This window comes from Thunnus thynnus, chromosome 2, assembly GCF_963924715.1.
Source record: "Thunnus thynnus chromosome 2, fThuThy2.1, whole genome shotgun sequence".
Taxonomy (NCBI): domain Eukaryota; kingdom Metazoa; phylum Chordata; class Actinopteri; order Scombriformes; family Scombridae; genus Thunnus; species Thunnus thynnus.
The window spans coordinates 39,072,607-39,090,410 of NC_089518.1; the positions used below are offsets into that span (position 1 = coordinate 39,072,607).

General features: G+C 39.0%; 2 protein-coding genes across 3 annotated transcripts; both read left to right on the forward strand.

Annotated features, from left to right (window-relative positions):
* Positions 1 to 1,252: 1,252 nt before the first annotated feature.
* Positions 1,253 to 9,144, forward strand: LOC137170466 (C-X-C motif chemokine 10-like). Of its 2 annotated transcripts, none has more exons than XM_067573897.1 (4): positions 1,253 to 1,407; positions 1,968 to 2,094; positions 2,190 to 2,267; positions 8,948 to 9,144. In XM_067573897.1, the coding sequence occupies exons 1-4, from the start codon at positions 1,353 to 1,355 to the stop codon at positions 8,958 to 8,960; spliced, it is 273 nt and encodes a 90-aa protein (XP_067429998.1). In that variant the 5' UTR covers positions 1,253 to 1,352; the 3' UTR covers positions 8,961 to 9,144. The 2 variants fall into 2 exon arrangements, with proteins under 2 accessions (XP_067429998.1, XP_067429989.1); XM_067573888.1 differs by lacking the exon at positions 8,948 to 9,144 and adding an exon at positions 2,406 to 2,638.
* A 6,513-nt stretch (positions 9,145 to 15,657) lies between these two features.
* LOC137170481 (C-X-C motif chemokine 10-like) lies at positions 15,658 to 17,056 on the forward strand. Its single transcript, XM_067573906.1, has 4 exons — positions 15,658 to 15,812; positions 16,373 to 16,499; positions 16,595 to 16,672; positions 16,811 to 17,056. The coding sequence occupies exons 1-4, from the start codon at positions 15,758 to 15,760 to the stop codon at positions 16,902 to 16,904; spliced, it is 354 nt and encodes a 117-aa protein (XP_067430007.1). The 5' UTR covers positions 15,658 to 15,757; the 3' UTR covers positions 16,905 to 17,056.
* The last annotated feature ends 748 nt before the right edge of the window (positions 17,057 to 17,804 follow it).

Below are 17,804 nucleotides of genomic sequence, written 5' to 3' on the forward strand. Positions count from 1 at the left end.
TACAAGCGGAGCCAAAGATAGCATGTTTTCCGACGTCCTGTGTGACTGTTAGAGGCTGTTACATCAGTATCACATTGTGCGATGCACAGACACAGAGACTCACAAAGTCAGGCCACACATGCATCCACATGTACAACAAGCCTACATCCTGTTGAGCAATGCTACTGTGATTTGGCGAATTTCTCTTAAATGACAGGACAGAAGGAAGTAAGGGAAATAAGTGAAACTGTAAATGCTGACCCCACTTTGCACTTGCACATAGCCGACTCAGTACAAATGTAAATTTGTTTTAATGTTTTGGTCAAGCAGAGCCCCAAACCCCCCACCCCGAGTCATCAGGAGACACTGCAATGTAAAGCTGTGTGTCATCAGCATAGCTATATAAACGTATGCTGTGCCTCCTTTTGATGTTTCCAAGTGGCACCATGTAAAGATGAAAAAGTAGGACCTAAAATTTAACCTTGAGGAACACCACAATTCATTTTATAGCTTTTAGAGGAACATTAATCCATGCTTACAAAACAATCTCTATCGGTGAGGTAAGATTTGAATCAATTCAAAACAGCACCAGAGAGACCAATCACACTGTGAAGTCTACCTAAAAGAATCAAGCGATTTACTGTATCAAAGGCTGCGCTTAAGTCCAGTAGTACTAATACAGAAAGTATTCTTCATATCCATCTTGGACCTCAGGTTGATTACAACCTTCACTAGTGCTGCCTCAGTGCTATGATTGGCCCGAAAACCTGATTGGTACTTTTCAAAAATATTGCGGGAGTTCATAGTATCATTTAACTGATTGAAAACAAACAAAGAGAGTAGATATTTGCAACTGATGACACAAGTCAACCTTTTTTCTAAGGGGTCACAATTAAGTCAAAGGTTGGGCTCCTATAGTTATCAACTGTTCAGCCAAATTAAGAGTCAATCACTTCAAACTCATGCTTGCAGCATGCACCTCCAGGTTGCACTATATTGAAATAACAAGTCTACTGTATGCAAATATAATGACTGAATTAGTATAATTAATTGAATGAATTCCCTCAAAGACCTCCCTTCTTCATGGATGCAATATTACTAAGGAGCCACTCTGTAGAGTGATTCTCTGAGCTAAGGCCTCTTGACAAGAAGTGTGAGTAATTCTGAGAAACAGGCTCCTTGTAGGAAAAAGGAAGGAGTGGAAAAACTGAAAGTCAAACTGTGAAGTGAAACCATCGGATGATGCTCCATTTCATCACTGTGTTGACGTTACTCAGTGTATAAAAGAGAGAAATCCTTTGAGTTGAACCATCAGAGTCCAGACTGAAGGAAGACAGTGGAGTGTGAGCCAGCACCTGTCTACAGACACAACTATGAAGTCAGCTGTCATTGCCTTTCTCACCTGCCTGCTTGTCCTCTATGTACAAGGTTAGTGCTCCGTGATCGTCTCGTCCTTTGTGATGGAGCTTGTGTTTTAGAAATGCTACAGAATAGAACTTTAAAGCTGCAGTAATCAATAATGTTATTTCCACATGGATCAAGTGACTATGTGTTATTGTAAAGGGGTCGCTGGTAGTGATGAACTGGACTCAGTTTTACTCTACATGCAGCACCAAACAGCAGAAACTAGCTGGTGAGCATAGTGCAGCATTTATAAAGGAGAGTGAATGTTATGTGATGATATGTTACATGTTGTGTTTACAGGTTGTTCCATTGCCTCCATGTGGACTCAAAGAGACTAATTTTAACTATATCTTGTAGTTTAATCCATAAAAATACATCAGAGTTTAATAGTTGATTATATTTTGTATTAATAATCTAAATGTGTAAAGTTGTCAGATAAATGTAGTAGAGTGAAAAGTACAATGTTTACCTCTGAAATATACTGAAGTAGAAATATAAAGTAGCATAAAAAGTGAATCTGAAGTCTGTTAAATGAATTAAAAGATGATCAGCAGCTAATAAGGTTGTGTCTTTTCTTCCTGCAGGAAAATCAGACAACACTAGTTCATGCAAGTGTTTAAACGGTTATGTCGGCCGGATCAACACAAAGGTCATCAAGGGAATGCCAGACATACACCAACCAAGTGTCTTCTGTCTAAAGACAGAAATTATGTAAGTTCATGAGCTGAATTAAACCACATTTATGGACATGTCATTCTTCTGCATTACTCAGCTTCTCTCTAACGCGCATCTTTCTTCTCTCGCAGTATCAAAATAGCAGATAAGAAGAAGTGTGTGAATCCAGAGTCACCACTGGGAAAAATCATTCTGAAAAACATGAGCAAGTAAGATCAGCTTGACTTAACTAACTTAGGACAACAGAACAGTGTTCATGCTCAGAGTCTTCAAGATGAAATACTGCTGTGAATGTTTCTGATCTCTGTTGCTTTATACTAATAGTTCAATGTCATTTGTTGATTCAGGCAAAAGAAGAATGAAGCTGTGAGCATAACGACGACTACCAGTCAAACTAATACACAGAGTTCAACGAGTCACCACACAACATCCACCATGTAGAGCTGCTGCAGTACTTTTATCTGCTGCAGTACTGTTTCTGTTCTCTTAACTTAAATTGTCATTGTGTGTATATAGTAAATAAATAATTTGTATATATTCTTAATATTTTTTGGTACCAAAAATAAAACCCATGACTGTACTTTTAGTGTTCTGTGTTTTGTTACACAAACTGAACCTGTGCTTACCTTCACCTCTCAATAGAATGTGTTCACACTGAGATTACAGATAACTAAGAGACAGTAAATACAGGTCCAGTCCAACGTTTGGACACACCTACTCATTCAAGAGGTTTTTCTGTATTTTTACTATTTTCTACAACATTGTAGAACAATACTGAAGACATCAAAACTATGAAATAACACATGTTGAATTATGTAGTAAAGAAAGAAAGTATTATCTTTCATATTTTAGATTCCTCACAGTAGCTACTGTTTGCCTTCATGACAGCTTTGTACACTCTAGACAATATCTTAACCAGCTTCATGAGGTTGTCGCCTGGAATGCTTTTCAGTTAACAGGTGAGAGGTGTACAACGTGCGGGAAAACTCAAAATTCTCTGTATACTTGAAACATTTAGAGTGACTCAAACACTCAGCACTACAATGGAAAAGGGGAAATGGTTATTACTGATTCTGATCACCAGATTTGTATGGAATGGTAAAAAAACACAAATAAACACTGTACATTACACCTGCCAAAGATAAGGGTGGTATGGCACTCCCAAATTTAAAAGATTATTGTCATGCAGCAGTAATGAAGTAGTGTGACAAAGATTATAGTGCAAAATGGAAAGATATTGAGATGAATGTAGCAGAAATTCCAAACCAGTCCCTAATTGGTAATATTAAATTAGTAAAGGTATTACAAGATTCAATAGACTCAATAAGTTCCCACGCACCGAATACTTGGTTTGATCTAATTAAACAGCAAAAGAAGAAAGGGAAGTGAGACTGTTGAGCTGTTTTGCTTATGATGACAGATTTAAACCAAGTTTGAATGACCAAAACTTCAGAAATTGGGAGAGAAAGGGGATTATAGCAATGTGCACAATAACCAAGAGTGGAGATATAATGAGTTTTCAGGAGTTGAAAGACAGATATCTCTCTCTATAAAGCAAGGAATCTCTGTCTGCACGTATATATGTATGTATGTAAGTTTGTATTTCGAGTATCTCAAGAATCATTCATCCAATCTACTTCATACCTGGCAGGTGGATTGCTGGGGCAACGAGGAAGTGCGATGCCGATGTGTGAAGTTGTTTGGATGAGCGGTTCTCAAGAAATGTATAAAAATACCTCATAAATAACATTGATTTGCTTCCTCTTCTGCCCGTGCAGTCAATGAATAGAAATACGGGCAGTGCCATTCTGCCACTGATAGCCTGCATGTGAGGTGTTTAGGGAACATCAGTAAATTGTAGCGTCTACCAAGAGTCTGTGTTTAGGGGACGGGCACAACTCTCTCTAGGTACTGAGAAATCGGCCCATTCCGAACAGGCACATTTTGACAGGCACTGCACCACTGGTTTAGAAAATTTGGTATTTTATTGGATATTTACAGTTCAAATAGTTCAGTACAGCATAAAATAATAATCTCCGACAAAAGACAACAAAGTAAGTAGCTAGAAGGTCGTTGACCTCAGTAACTGTTGTAAACACAGCTCCAAAACTGACAGTTTCAGTTATTAGGAAACAAAATGCTGATTCATCATTCATCTGACTGATTCATCTATTAGTCAAACTGTTGTATTGATCTGGATTTAAGTTTATACAAATTAATTCCCCACAAATCATTTTTCTTATATTACAAACATTGATCTATAATCAGCACCAGAATCAAGATTTGTTTTTAAGATAGAGACTGATTGGTCCATCTATTATCTATATGGCCCACATTTACTTATGTGTACAATTAATATGCACTCACTTCATTTCAGGTCAGTGTAGAGAAATACAGCAATATGGACAACCACCCACAGTGGAAAAAAATCCCAGGTGTAGAGTAAAGTCCCTGCATGTTTTGAAGGCAGACAGCACAAGCCTCAAACAACAGACTGGCTCTTTCTTCAACGCCCCAGGAATGCTGCCCAATAATATATAAGTGAGAGTCCTAAACTCCTCACTGACCAGACCAACTAAACAATCTGCTGCAAGAACCAGCAAGATAGGAAGAGCAATTCACACCCTAGTGTCAACTGATAGTATCATTTGGATAAAAGACCCATCCACCAAAAAGACACCATCATATCTCACCCCTAAGAGCCAGTCACACTTCAGTCCCACTGTGGATTTTGACTTTCAGGACTTCAGGAATGACCAACCCAAGAACTGATCACTGGGCAAACCAGTATAAGCCACAAGACATGCTGTACAATATGCCATACAGACATTTGCCAGAACACACAAATTGGGTTATACTGGGTCAATCATAGGCCTTGAGGTCACAGAGTAAGCGACACCAAGTCTTGCAGAGAGAAACACTTCCTCTCCTTGGATATGCAGCTGTGTGATGTTTGAGGAAGCAGAAGCCTCTCTGATAAAGGGTAAATCGGCGTTGCCATGGTTAACAAGTTCAGAAGGACGTAGTAGTTTCAAGGGGCCTCCCACTCCCACCTGAAAACAATCCCAGGGGAAACACTAGAGAGAGAGACAGACAGCAGCAGATGATGGAGAGGCGAACAGTGCAGCACTACACTGCATGAGCTGTATCTGAATATCATGTGTGTATGTGACACAGAGACTCACGCAGCCAGTCCACACATTTGTGTCCACATGTGCAACAACCCTACATCATGTTGAGCAATGCTACTGAGATTCACAGAATTTCTCTTGAATGACAGGAAAGAGGGAAGAGCCAGACAAATGAAACTGTAAACGTTGACCCCACTTTGCACTTGTACATGACCGACTCACCGCAAATTTAAATTTGTTTTCATATATTTGGTCAAGTAGAGCCCCAACCAATACATAAAGTTCAATTAAAAGCTAGATTAAAAAGATAGGTCTTGAGTTTGCTTTTAAAAGTATCAACACTCTCTGCTGCCCTCAGGTCTTCAGGAGGCTGTTCCAGAGACGAGGACCATAATAATGAAAGGATGCTAGAGGGTTCTAGAGGGTTCATAGGCTGAAAGCAAACCTGCTAAATAGATAGGACTAAGACCATTAAGAGCTTTTTAACCAATAAAAGGGTCTTAAAATCAATTCTGAAGCAAACAGGTAGCTAGTGCAGAGACTTTAACATTGGTGTAATGTTTGCTCTCTTTCTGGTCCTTGTCAACACACGTGCAGCTGAGTTTTGAAGGTATTATTCCAGTTTCTAGAGATGTGGTAAATATATAGGTCAACGGCTTGATCATTGAAGAACTAATTTTGATGATCGAACATGGCTTGACCTCTTCATGACCATTTCCTTCTCCATAGGACGATCAAAGCAGCAGGGGTTGTGGCCAAGTAAGTTGTCTGTCCACTGACCATGGTCGCTAGCACAGATCTCTGGTTACCACCACTAGGGGGCGCTGAAGCTTGTGGTCTATATTCTATATTGTCTATATTCTTATTGTTGCACTGTATATTGCATCTTGTGTGTTTATACCAAGATAGTAATAAATCTCTCTCTCCATGGAGTCCTTGCAGACATATTGTTCAAAATCATTGACACTTACTTGAAAGAGGCTGATCTGAAATGGGAGGACTGTGTGGGGATCTGCACAGATGGGCTCAGTCAATGGCTGGTAAACGAGGAGGGCTGCAAGCCCTAATCAGGAGAGCCCTGGACACAGTCCTTCCTTTTGCCACATCCTACCTGTTTCAGATCAAGACAAAACACAGATCAAAGCTGCACATTGAAGATGAGCTAAGAGTGGCAGTCTCACAGCTGAATCCCCAATTGGAGAAAATCTGCAGCACAAAAAAAACCCACACCAGTCACTGAAAAGATTGCAGAATTATGATTGTAATTCTTGCAGAGAGAATGTTCAGCTTTTTGTTTACTCTCAGAGTCAGTAAATGAGGCAATTTTACAAAATCTCTTGAAATCAATGAACACTGTTACCAAGTAAAATATTAGCTGCAGCGTCACTTTTAATGCTTCCACTCTAAAAGTAACTTGTTCCTCATTTAGTTTTCTTTAAAAGAAGTTGCAGTTCTGTATTAACTACACACAATGTTTCAAATAAATTTCAAAAAAATCTACAAAAGGGGAGCCCTGTAGAAAAGGTTTTGGGAACCACTGATGCAGAGCATGATTATTGTGATGTCATTTTTTACTTGACCTTGTATATAATCAGTTTTATCATTGAGTGAGATGAGACTTTTGCAGACTGTTTCCACATCATGCTTAGTATCTTTGTAGATATCACTCCATGTCTTGCAGTGGTTTTTAAAGTCATGAGATTCCTTTTGAGTGAACTCCAGACTGACCCTGAGGTCACTTCTCTCAGCAGCTCCCCAACTCTGTTGTTTGAGCAGTCAACAAAATTTCAACACAGGATTTGAAGTTTTTCTCCTGTTGTTCTTGACAAGTTTTATAGAAGTCCTTTTGCTGCTCAAGTAATTCACACACCTGAGCCGTGGAGATAGTCTCTTCTGGATTGTTACTGGAACTTCCTTTAGGTGGAATGGCAATATTAACATCAGGTCCAGTGAACCACTAAACCCAGAATAAGGCCTACAAGGCCAAAGGCCTGGATGATCCAAGTCTAACAAAATTATATGTCCAGAGCTGGATTTCTGGCCCAGATACACGATAAAGTTGGTGAAACCTCTGTTTGACTCTGTTTGTATAATTAAACCAAAGACAAATTAAGGATTCAAGAGATATTAGATAGATAGAGTCCAGTTAATCCCACAGGAGTCACAGAGGAACACAGCAGCCCTACATCCTGTTGATCAAAACCACTGTGATTTGGGGAATTTTCCTTAACTCTCACAGGAAAGAGGAAACAGCCAGACAAATAAAACTGAAAATATTGGCTCACTTGGCACTTTTTCGAGACTAAGAATACAAATATATATATATATTAAAAAAACAAAGTAAAAATCACTCTGTGGTGAAATACATAATGATTGAATAAGTATAATCAATTGAATGAATTCCCTCAAAGACCTCCCTTCTTCATGGATGCAATATTACTAAGGAGCCACTCTGTAGAGTGATTCTCTGAGCCAAAGCCTCTGGACAGGATGTGAGAGTAATTCTGAGAAACAGGCTCCTCAAAGGAAAAAGGAAAAAATTAAACTCAAAATATGAGGTGAAACCATTGGGTCGTGCTGCATTGCATCACTGTGGGGGTGTTACTCAGTGTATAAAAGGACAGAAATCCTTTGAGTTGAACCATCAGAGTCCAGACTGAAGGAAGACAGTGGAGTGTGAGCCAGCACCTGTCTACAGACACAACTATGAAGTCAGCTGTCATTGCCTTTCTCACCTGCCTGCTCGTACTCTATGTACAAGGTTAGTGCTCCGTGATCGTCTCGTCCTTTGTGATGGAGCTTGTGTTTTAGAAATGCTACAGAATAAAACTTTAAAGCTGCAGTAATCAATAATGTTATGTCCTCATGGATCAAGTGACTATGTGTTATTGTAAAGGGGTCGCTGGTAGTGATGAACTGGATTCAGTTTTACTCTACATGCAGCACCAAACAGCAGAAACTAGCTGGTGAACATAGTGCAGCATTTATAAAGGAAAGTGAATGTTATGTGATGATATGTTACATGTTGTGTTTACAGGTTGTTCCATTGCCTCCATGTGGACTCAAAGGGGCTAATTTTAACTATATCCTGTAGTTTAATCCATAAAAATACATCAGAGTTTAATAGTTGATTATATTTTGTATTAATAATCTAAATGTGTAAAGTTGTCAGATAAATGTAGTAGAGTGAAAAGTACAATGTTTACCTCCGAAATATACTGAAGTAGAAATATAAAGTAGCATAAAAAGTGAATCTGAAGTCTGTTAAATGAATTAAAAGATGATCAGCAGCTAATAAGGTTGTGTCTTTTCTTCCTGCAGGACAAACACACAACCCTAGTTCATGCAGGTGTTCAAACAGTTATGTCGGCCGGGTCAACACAAAGCTCATCAAGGGAATGCCAGTCATACACCAACCAAGTGTCTTCTGTCTAAAGACAGAAATTATGTAAGTTCATGAGCTGAATTAAACCACATTTATGGACATGTCATTCTTCTGCATTACTCAGCTTCTCTCTAACGCGCCTCTTTCTTCTCTCGCAGTATCACAATAGCAGATCAGGAGAAGTGTGTGAATCCAGAGTCACCACTGGGAAAAATCATTCTGAAAAACATGAGCAGGTAAGATCAGCTTGACTTAACTAACTTAGGACAACAGAACAGTGTTCATGCTCAGAGTCTTCAGATGAAATACTGCTGTGAATGTTTCTGATCTCTGTTGCTTTATACTAATAGTTCAATGTCATTTGTTGATTCAGGCAAAAGAAATGAAGCTGTGAGCATGACGACGACTACCAGTCAAACTAATACACAGAGTTCAACGAGTCAGCACACAACATCCACCATGTAGAGCTGCTGCAGTACTTTTATCATGTAAATACAATAAGTGCTTATCACAATAATTTGTGTATATTTTTAACATTTTTTGGTACCAAAAATAAAACCCCTGATTGTACTTTTTAGTGTTTTGTGTTTTGTTACACAAACTGACTTTTCATTTTTGATGAAGGCACTAAGAATTAAGATTTCTTTAACAGGGTGAATGAATAATTACTGCTACTACTACTTTTATTTCATATATGTATTTGTTCATTTTTATTTTTATTATTTCCTCTCATTATTGCTGAAATATACAGTATTGTGTGAGTGGGTGTTGAATGACCCACTGTGATGGGTTTCCTATGAGGCACCAAAAGACATGTGACAGTTTTGTCCTACAGATGGCAGCACAGCCACTAGTTATCACAGTCTGTCTTAAAGTAGTTACATGCAACATGAAAGGTTTGCATAGCTTTGTTACATGGAGGAAAATATTAAACCAGCTCAAATAAATGCAAGGTGACGCAGCCTACCAACAGGAAACACATTTGTCTGACAATGAACACAAAAACTGTCCAGATTATGGACTTCACTGATGTTTTATTCCTCCTATTTATCCGGCCATAGAAGAGGGGGCCCAATCCTGATACAGAAACCCATCCAGTCCTTCACTTAGGCATCATTTTGAGATTGAGAGGGAAGATATGTGATGATTAACACAACAATAGACAAAATTTAGGTGTCGCTGCTAAAGGTATGAAGCTCCACCTGAGAATATCCTGCCATTTATGAAGATCATATTTGACCTGACGGTGAAAAAGCCTCGTGGTAAACTATTAATAGGTGGGGATTTTAATTGTGTGATAAATGGGTCATCAGATAGAAGTCCTTTATCTCAAAAATACATTCATCAGCATCAAGTAGAACTCTCATATTGCTGGAGACAGGGATTATAATCTCACTCCCATCCTCATGTAGCGGCCAGGTTACACCTATCATGTTCTTTGTGTTTTCAGTTAACAGGCAGGAGGCAGCGCAGGGTCTCAGGTCTGGTAAAATATATACAAAGCTAGTAGCACTGCTGAACACACACACATCTCATCGACACTCTTCTGGACTCAAGGGCTCAATGTGTTGTCTCTGGCCCTATGCCTTCTCCTTGCTGGGGAGACATAAAATTCAGCTGTTTACTCTGCACATCTGCTGCAGATCACTGGGAATTCCTTTTGTTGAAAATTTCACTACATTTCTGGACAGACCTACGCTTTTCAGGTATGATGGTCTTCACCTAAACTGGTCTGGCTCTCGTCTTCTATCTACCAACATGGCACTGACGCTGAAATCATGCAAATCCTTGTGTAACTGACATGGGGTTAGTCTGTTCCATTATAGTAAGAACTCTGCTCTTAAGTGTGATACTCCTGGGATTGTAAACGCCACATACTGTGTAAATCCTGAAACTTTTCTGAACAGGAATGGAATGGTTCGGGCACCTGACAGTAGCCAGTCTATTGACCCGGTCTCACTGGTTCCCGTCATTACAAACTTTAGGCCCAAGAAATGCCTCCCTGCTTACACAACTAGAGCTATCAGTAGTAACTTGATCAATATTACCTACAGTCATAAACAGTCTATGCAATCCATCACTAAGTTTGCTCTATTCAATGCTAGGTCTCTGTCAAACAAAACCTTTATCTTGAATGATCTGATCACATCACATAATTTGGATTTTCTGGTTTTGACAGAAAAATGGCTGAAGACTGGGGACTGCTGCCATTTAATTGAACTCTGAATTATGATTATTATTATTTTAACTCCCCAAGGTCCACTGGCCGTGGTGGTGGCCTTGCAGTCGCCTACAGCAACCTTTTTAATTGTAAACATATCACTATTGATCATTTTCAGAATTTCCAGATGCTTATGTTCAAAATCAACTGTCAAAACCCTATCTGCTGTATCTCAATCTACCATCCCCCTAAACCAAACAACAGCTTTTTAGCAGAGTTCTCTGAATTCCTATCCTCCATTGTTCTCAAACATGATTCTTGTAGGGGATTTCAACATCCATGTTGATGATACATCCAACCATTTTGCTACTGAATTCTTGATCCACCTAGTGTTTCAAATTTACCAATCCATTTTGCCCCAATTACCATGCAAAACCTTATACAGACAATTTCTCATCTGCGCCTGTCCTCCTGCAATCTTGATATCTTACCCCCCAAATTCTTTTTGGAGGTCCTTCCTATCATTGGCCCTGCTGTACTCACTATTATAAACACGTCCCTCACCTCTGGTTATGTCCCTGATCAGTTTAAGACAGCCAGTGTCTGGTCTGGTTTTCGTCAAAATCATAGTACTGAAACTGCTCTGTTACGAGTCATGAATGACATGACTCCATCCTTATTAATCAACTAAATACATGTGTTGGTATCTCAGGGAAAGCTTAGTTTATGTCATATTTGTCAAATAGAAGTTTTTCTGTCTCTATGGGTAACTATGTGTCCTCATCCACTCCGCTGCTATGAGGGGTGCCCCAGGGGTCAATACTTGGTCCAATTCTTTTCTCTTTGTATATGCTGCCCTCGGACCAGATAATCAGTCGCTTTGATTGTATATCCTGTCATTGCTATGCAGATGACACTCAGCTATATTTTTCTGTATAATCAGATGATTTTGGCAACCTACACACTCTCCACAGCTGTTTAGCTGCAATAAAGGACTGGATGTCTGTCAACTGTCTTCAGTTAAATTCTGACAAAACTGAGCTTCTCATTTTTGGCCCTGAAAATACTGCTAAAGGCATCATTCAGCATATTGGCCCACTTGCCCCCTATGTCAAAACTAACGCCAGGAATCTTGGCGTTATATTTGACCCTAAATTGAAATTTGAACACCATTTCAATAAAATGGTTCAATCCTGCTTTTTTCAACATAGGAACATTGCAAAAATCAGACCATTACTGTCAGCCTCTGACCTAGAGCATATCATTCATGCCTTCATTTTTTCCCGTCTGGATTGCTCCCTTTTCACTTGCCTTAGCCAAGCTGACCTGTCACGTCTTCAGCTTGTACAAAATGCAGCAGCTACGCTATTAACTAGGACTGGCCGCAGATCCCACATCACTCTTGTTTTAGCCTCACTGCCAGTCAAGTTCAGGATTGATTTCAAGATTCTCTTAATCACTTATAAGGCCTTACACGGTTTAGCTGCTGCATATATATCTGAGCTACTAAGCCCGTATACTACCATGCAGTCACTTAGATCTTCCAACCAAAACCTGTTGGCCGTACCACGTACCAAACTAAAAAGCAAAGGCGACTGTGCTTCCGTTGCCCTGGCACCCAGACTTTGGAACAATCTCCCCACTTCCATCGGATCAGCTGAATCTGTTGACTGTTTCAAAAAACACCTAAAAACCTCCTTTTTTAGAGTGGCTTTCTCATAACATTTGATAAATTCAAGTGTGTGCTCTGGGTGATGGCCGTACGCTTGCTGTGTTCGTATGTGTAAGATGTCTGTATGTGTTCTTGAATGTGTCTTTCATGGTTTTTGTGTCCTATTTTCTTTGTGTCCCAATGTCATTGTAAAGCACTTTGTAACCTGTGTTAAAAAAGGTGTTATATAAATAAAATTTTACTTACTTACTTACACACACACATATAACAGCAAAAAAATAATAAACAGGAATAATTTGATGAAATTCATTAGTTATGTCTACGTTAATCTGGAAAACTCACACTACATATTCCAGGACTGACTTTTTTTTTTAAACTGGTCAATGACCTGAAGAGGGCAATAGACTGTCAAATAGACAATATAACGTTATCTGACCGTGCACCGTATCCATGCAGAGAAGTAGGATTATCCACTACCTGCAGTAAATGAGGCTGAACTCCTCCCTGAACAGGGTAACAGACACCATATCCTGGCTTCTCAATTAACAAAACAACATGGAATTACTACAATTATTTTTTTTTGATTATATACTGTATCTGTCTTTATTGAACTATAAACATGACACTATTCTGATAGTTAACTGATGTCACGTAGTCTGTGCACAGGTTACTTGCTGTCCAGGAACACATATATTTTACCCACATTTAGAAGTCCACACTCAAGTAACTCAAACACTCCAACTTCCCCACACTACAGTGGAAAAGGGGAAATGGTGATTCTGAACCAACACACCGGATGCTTTATATGAATTTACAGACAACTAACTAGGCTGATTGGCTATAGCTATATTTGTGGCTATCAGCTAACACAGGAGTCCATTTTGATGAGAAGTCAGTCAGCTGATGTAGAGGCTATAACATTACTGACCTGGTGAACAAATTTCTTCAGAACACTGCAGAGGAAATAAAAATAGAAAATAAAACACAGTGAGCAGCAGCTGATGTGCACACCTCTTGTTGATATTGATGAGTTCGGGTTCATCCCACACAATGAGCCCTGCATGTTTCTTAATTAGCTAATGTGACTAACGATGCAGAAAACACAGTACCAGTACCATGGTTTAGCAGACAGTGGTCTGACACACTGCTGTTAAAGGATCAGTTTGTGAAATTACTTATTGATTCTATGTAGTTCACATATGAACTAAAGTTACTATAGTCGACTGCTGTTTCCTGACTCATTGTACTACACCTTCTTTAATTATTAGCAATGTCTGCAGAGTTTGTGGCTGCTGATATCCAGAAATCTGAAAAGGGAATTAAATTGAAATTGGATATTTACTGTAAGACTATCTCAGGTGAGAAAAATCACTACCTCAGCAGTCAGTCAGTTTTAATTCATTTACATGCAAGCAGGGCCAAAGACAGCAGATTTTCTAACAGCCTGTGTGTCTGTTAGAGGCTGTGACATCAGTATCACATTGTGCAATGCAGAGACACAGAGACTCACACAGTCGGTCCACATGTGTCCAAATGTGCAACTGCCCTACATCCTGTTGAGCAATCCTACTGTGATTCAGGGAATATCCCTATACTCAAAGGAAAGAGGAAAAGCCAGACAAGTGAAATTGTAAATGTTGACCCCTTTTAGCACTTTCACATCCCATCCATAACTTGATATCTACATTACAGTTCAGAAGGGGATCCATTGGCCCTGAGTCATCAGGAGACACTGCAATGTAAAGCTGTGTGTCATCAGCATAGCTATAGAAATGTATGCCATGCCTCCTTCTGAAGTTTTCAAGTGGCGGCATGTAAAGATTAAAAAGTGTCAAATTGAACCTTGAGGAACACCACAATTCATTTTATACCTTTCAAATGAACACTAGTCCATGCTCGGTGAGTTAGATTTGAATCAGTTAAAAAAAATCACTTCCTCAGCAATCAGTCAGTCAGTTTTAATGCATTTACATACAAGCGGAGCCAAAGATAGCATGTTTTCCGACGTCCTGTGTGACTGTTAGAGGCTGTGATATCAGTATCACATTGTGCGATGCACAGACACAGAGACTCACAAAGTCAGGCCACACATGCACCCACATGTACAACAAGCCTACATCCTGTTGAGCAATGCTACTGTGATTTGGCGAATTTCTCTTAAAAGACAGGAAAGAGGGAAGTAAGCCAAATAAGTGAAACTGTAAATGCTGACCCCACTTTGCACTTGCACATAGCCGATTCAGCACAAATGTAAATTTGTTTTAATGTTTTGGTCAAGCAGAGCCCCAAACCCCCCACCCTGAGTCATCGGGAGACGCTGCAATGTAAAGCTGTGTGTCATCAGCATAGCTATATAAACGTATGCTGTGCCTCCTTTTGATGTTTCCAAGTGGCACCATGTAAAGATGAAAAAGTAGGACCTAAAATTTAACCTTGAGGAACACCAAAATTCATTTTATAGCTTTTAGAGGAACATTAATCCATGCTTACAAAACAATCTCTATCGGTGAGGTAAGATTTGAATCAATTCAAAACAGCACCAGAGAGACCAATCACACTGTGAAGTCTACCTAAAAGAATCAAGCGATTTACTGTATCAAAGGCTGCGCTTAAGTCCAGTAGTACTAATACAGAAAGTATTCTTCATATCCATCTTGGACCTCAGGTTGATTACAACCTTCACTAGTGCTGCCTCAGTGCTATGATTGGCCCTGTTCATAGTATCATTTAACTGATTGAAAACAAACTTCTCAAAAATTTTACTTCAAATGGGCAGATAAGATACTGGCAGTTAAACTGGTCACAGACAGAAGAGAGTAGATATTTGCAACTGATGACACAAGTCAACCTCTTTTCTAAGGGGTCACAATTAAGTCAAAGGTTGGGCTCCTATAGTGTTCAACTGTTCAGCCAAATTGAGAGTCAATCACTTCAAACTCATGCTTGCAGCATGCACCTCCAGGTTGCACTATATTGAAATAACAAGTCTACTGTATGCAAATATACTGACTGAATTAGTATAATTAATTGAATGAATTCCCTCAAAGACCTCCCTTCTTCATGGATGCAATATTACTAAGGAGCCACTCTGTAGAGTGATTCTCTGAGCTAAGGCCTCTTGACAAGAAGTGTGAGTAATTCTGAGAAACAGGCTCCTTGAAGGAAAAAGGAAGGAGTGGAAAAACTCAAAGTCAAACTGTGAAGTGAAACCATCGGATGATGCTCCATTTCATCACTGTGTTGATGTTACTCAATGTATAAAAGAGAGAAATCCTTTGAGTTGAACCATCAGAGTCCAGACTGAAGAAAGACAGTGGAGTGTGAGCCAGCACCTGTCTACAGACACAACTATGAAGTCAGCTGTCATTGCCTTTCTCACCTGCCTGCTTGTCCTCTATGTACAAGGTTAGTGCTCCGTGATCGTCTCGTCCTTTGTGATGGAGCTTGTGTTTTAGAAATGCTACAGAATAGAACTTTAAAGCTGCAGTAATCAATAATGTTATTTCCATATGGATCAAGTGATTATGTGTTATGGTAAAGGGGTCGCTGGTAGTGATGAACTGGACTCAGTTTTACTCTACATGCAGCACCAAACAGCAGAAACTAGCTGGTGAACATAGTGCAGCATTTATAAAGGAGAGTGAATGTTATGTGATGATATGTTACATGTTGTGTTTACAGGTTGTTCCATTGCCTCCATGTGGACTCAAAGAGACTAATTTTAACTATATCTTGTAGTTTAATCCATAAAAATACATCAGAGTTTAATAGTTGATTATATTTTGTAGTAATAATCTAAATGTGTAAAGTTGTCAGATAAATGTAGTAGAGTGAGAAGTACAATGTTTACCTCCGAAATATACTGAAGTAGAAATATAAAGTAGCATAAAAAGTGAATCTGAAGTCTGTTAAATGAATTAAAAGATGATCAGCAGCTAATAAGGTTGTGTCTTTTCTTCCTGCAGGAAAATCAGACAACACTAGTTCATGCAAGTGTTTAAACGGTTATGTCGGCCGGGTCAACACAAAGGTCATCAAGGGAATGCCAGACATACACCAACCAAGTGTCTTCTGTCTAAAGACAGAAATTATGTAAGTTCATGAGCTGAATTAAACCACATTTATGGACATGTCATTCTTCTGCATTACTCAGCTTCTCTCTAACGCGCCTCTTTCTTCTCTCGCAGTATCAAAATAGCAGATCAGGAGAAGTGTGTGAATCCAGAGTCACCACTGGGAAAAATCATTCTGAAAAACATGAGCAAGTAAGATCAGCTTGACTTCACTAACTTAGGACAACAGAACAGTGTTCATGCTCAGAGTCTTCAAGATGAAATACTGCTGTGAATGTTTCTGATCTCTGTTGCTTTATACTAATAGTTCAATGTCATTTGTTGATTCAGGCAAAAGAAGAATGAAGCTGTGAGCATGACGACGACTACCAGTCAAACTAATACACAGAGTTCAACGAGTCACCACACAACATCCACCATGTAGAGCTGCTGCAGTACTTTTATCATGTAAATACAATAAGTGCTTTTCTGTTTCTGTTCTCTTAACTTAAATTGTCATTGTGTGTATATAGTAAATAAATAATTTGTATATATTCTTAATATTTTTTGGTACCAAAAATAAAACCCCTGATTGTACTTTTTAGTGTTCTGTGTTTTGTTACACAAACTGAACCTGTGCTTACCTTCACCTCTCAATAGAATGGAATAGAATAGAATTAAAAGATTATTGTCATGCAGCAGTAATGAAGTAGTGTGACAAAGATTATAGTGCAAAATGGAAAGATATTGAGATGAATGTAGCAGAAATTCCAATCCAGTCCCTAATTGGTAATATTAAATTAGTAAAGGTATTACAAGATTCAATAGACTCAATAAGTTCCCATGCACCGAATACTTGGTTTGATCTAATTAAACAGCAAAAGAAGAAAGGGAAGTGAGACTGTTGAGCTGTTTTGCTTATGATAGTAGATTTAAACCAAGTTTGAATGACCAAAACCTCAGAAATTGGGAGAGAAAGGGGATTATAGCAATGTGCACAATAACCAAGAGTGGAGATATCATGAGTTTTCAGGAGTTGAAAGACAGATATCTCTCTCTATAAAGCAAGGAATCTCTGTCTGCACATATATATGTATGTATGTAAGTTTGTATTTCGAGTATCTCAAGAATCATTCATCCAATCTACTTCATACCTGGCAGGTGGATTGCTGGGGCAACGAGGAAGTGCGATGCCGATGTGTGAAGTTGTTTGGATGAGCGGTTCTCAAGAAATGTATAAAAATACCTCATAAATAACATTGATTTGCTTCCTCTTCTGCCCGTGCAGCTAAGAGTGGCAGTCTCACTGCTGAATCCCCAATTGGAGAAAATCTGCAGCACAAAA

Bases quoted from the DNA above. Each gene is read 5' to 3' on its own strand.
- LOC137170466 (XM_067573888.1), top strand. From the start codon at position 1,353: ATGAAGTCAGCTGTCATTGCCTTTCTCACCTGCCTGCTTGTCCTCTAT. The intron at 1,408-1,967 runs GTTAGTGCTCCG...TTCTTCCTGCAG, and splicing joins GCTTGTCCTCTATGTACAAG to GAAAATCAGACAACACTAGT. The intron at 2,268-2,405 runs GTAAGATCAGCT...TTGTTGATTCAG, and splicing joins ATTCTGAAAAACATGAGCAA to GCAAAAGAAGAATGAAGCTG.
- LOC137170481 (XM_067573906.1), top strand. From the start codon at position 15,758: ATGAAGTCAGCTGTCATTGCCTTTCTCACCTGCCTGCTTGTCCTCTAT. The intron at 15,813-16,372 runs GTTAGTGCTCCG...TTCTTCCTGCAG, and splicing joins GCTTGTCCTCTATGTACAAG to GAAAATCAGACAACACTAGT. The intron at 16,500-16,594 runs GTAAGTTCATGA...CTTCTCTCGCAG, and splicing joins TGTCTAAAGACAGAAATTAT to TATCAAAATAGCAGATCAGG.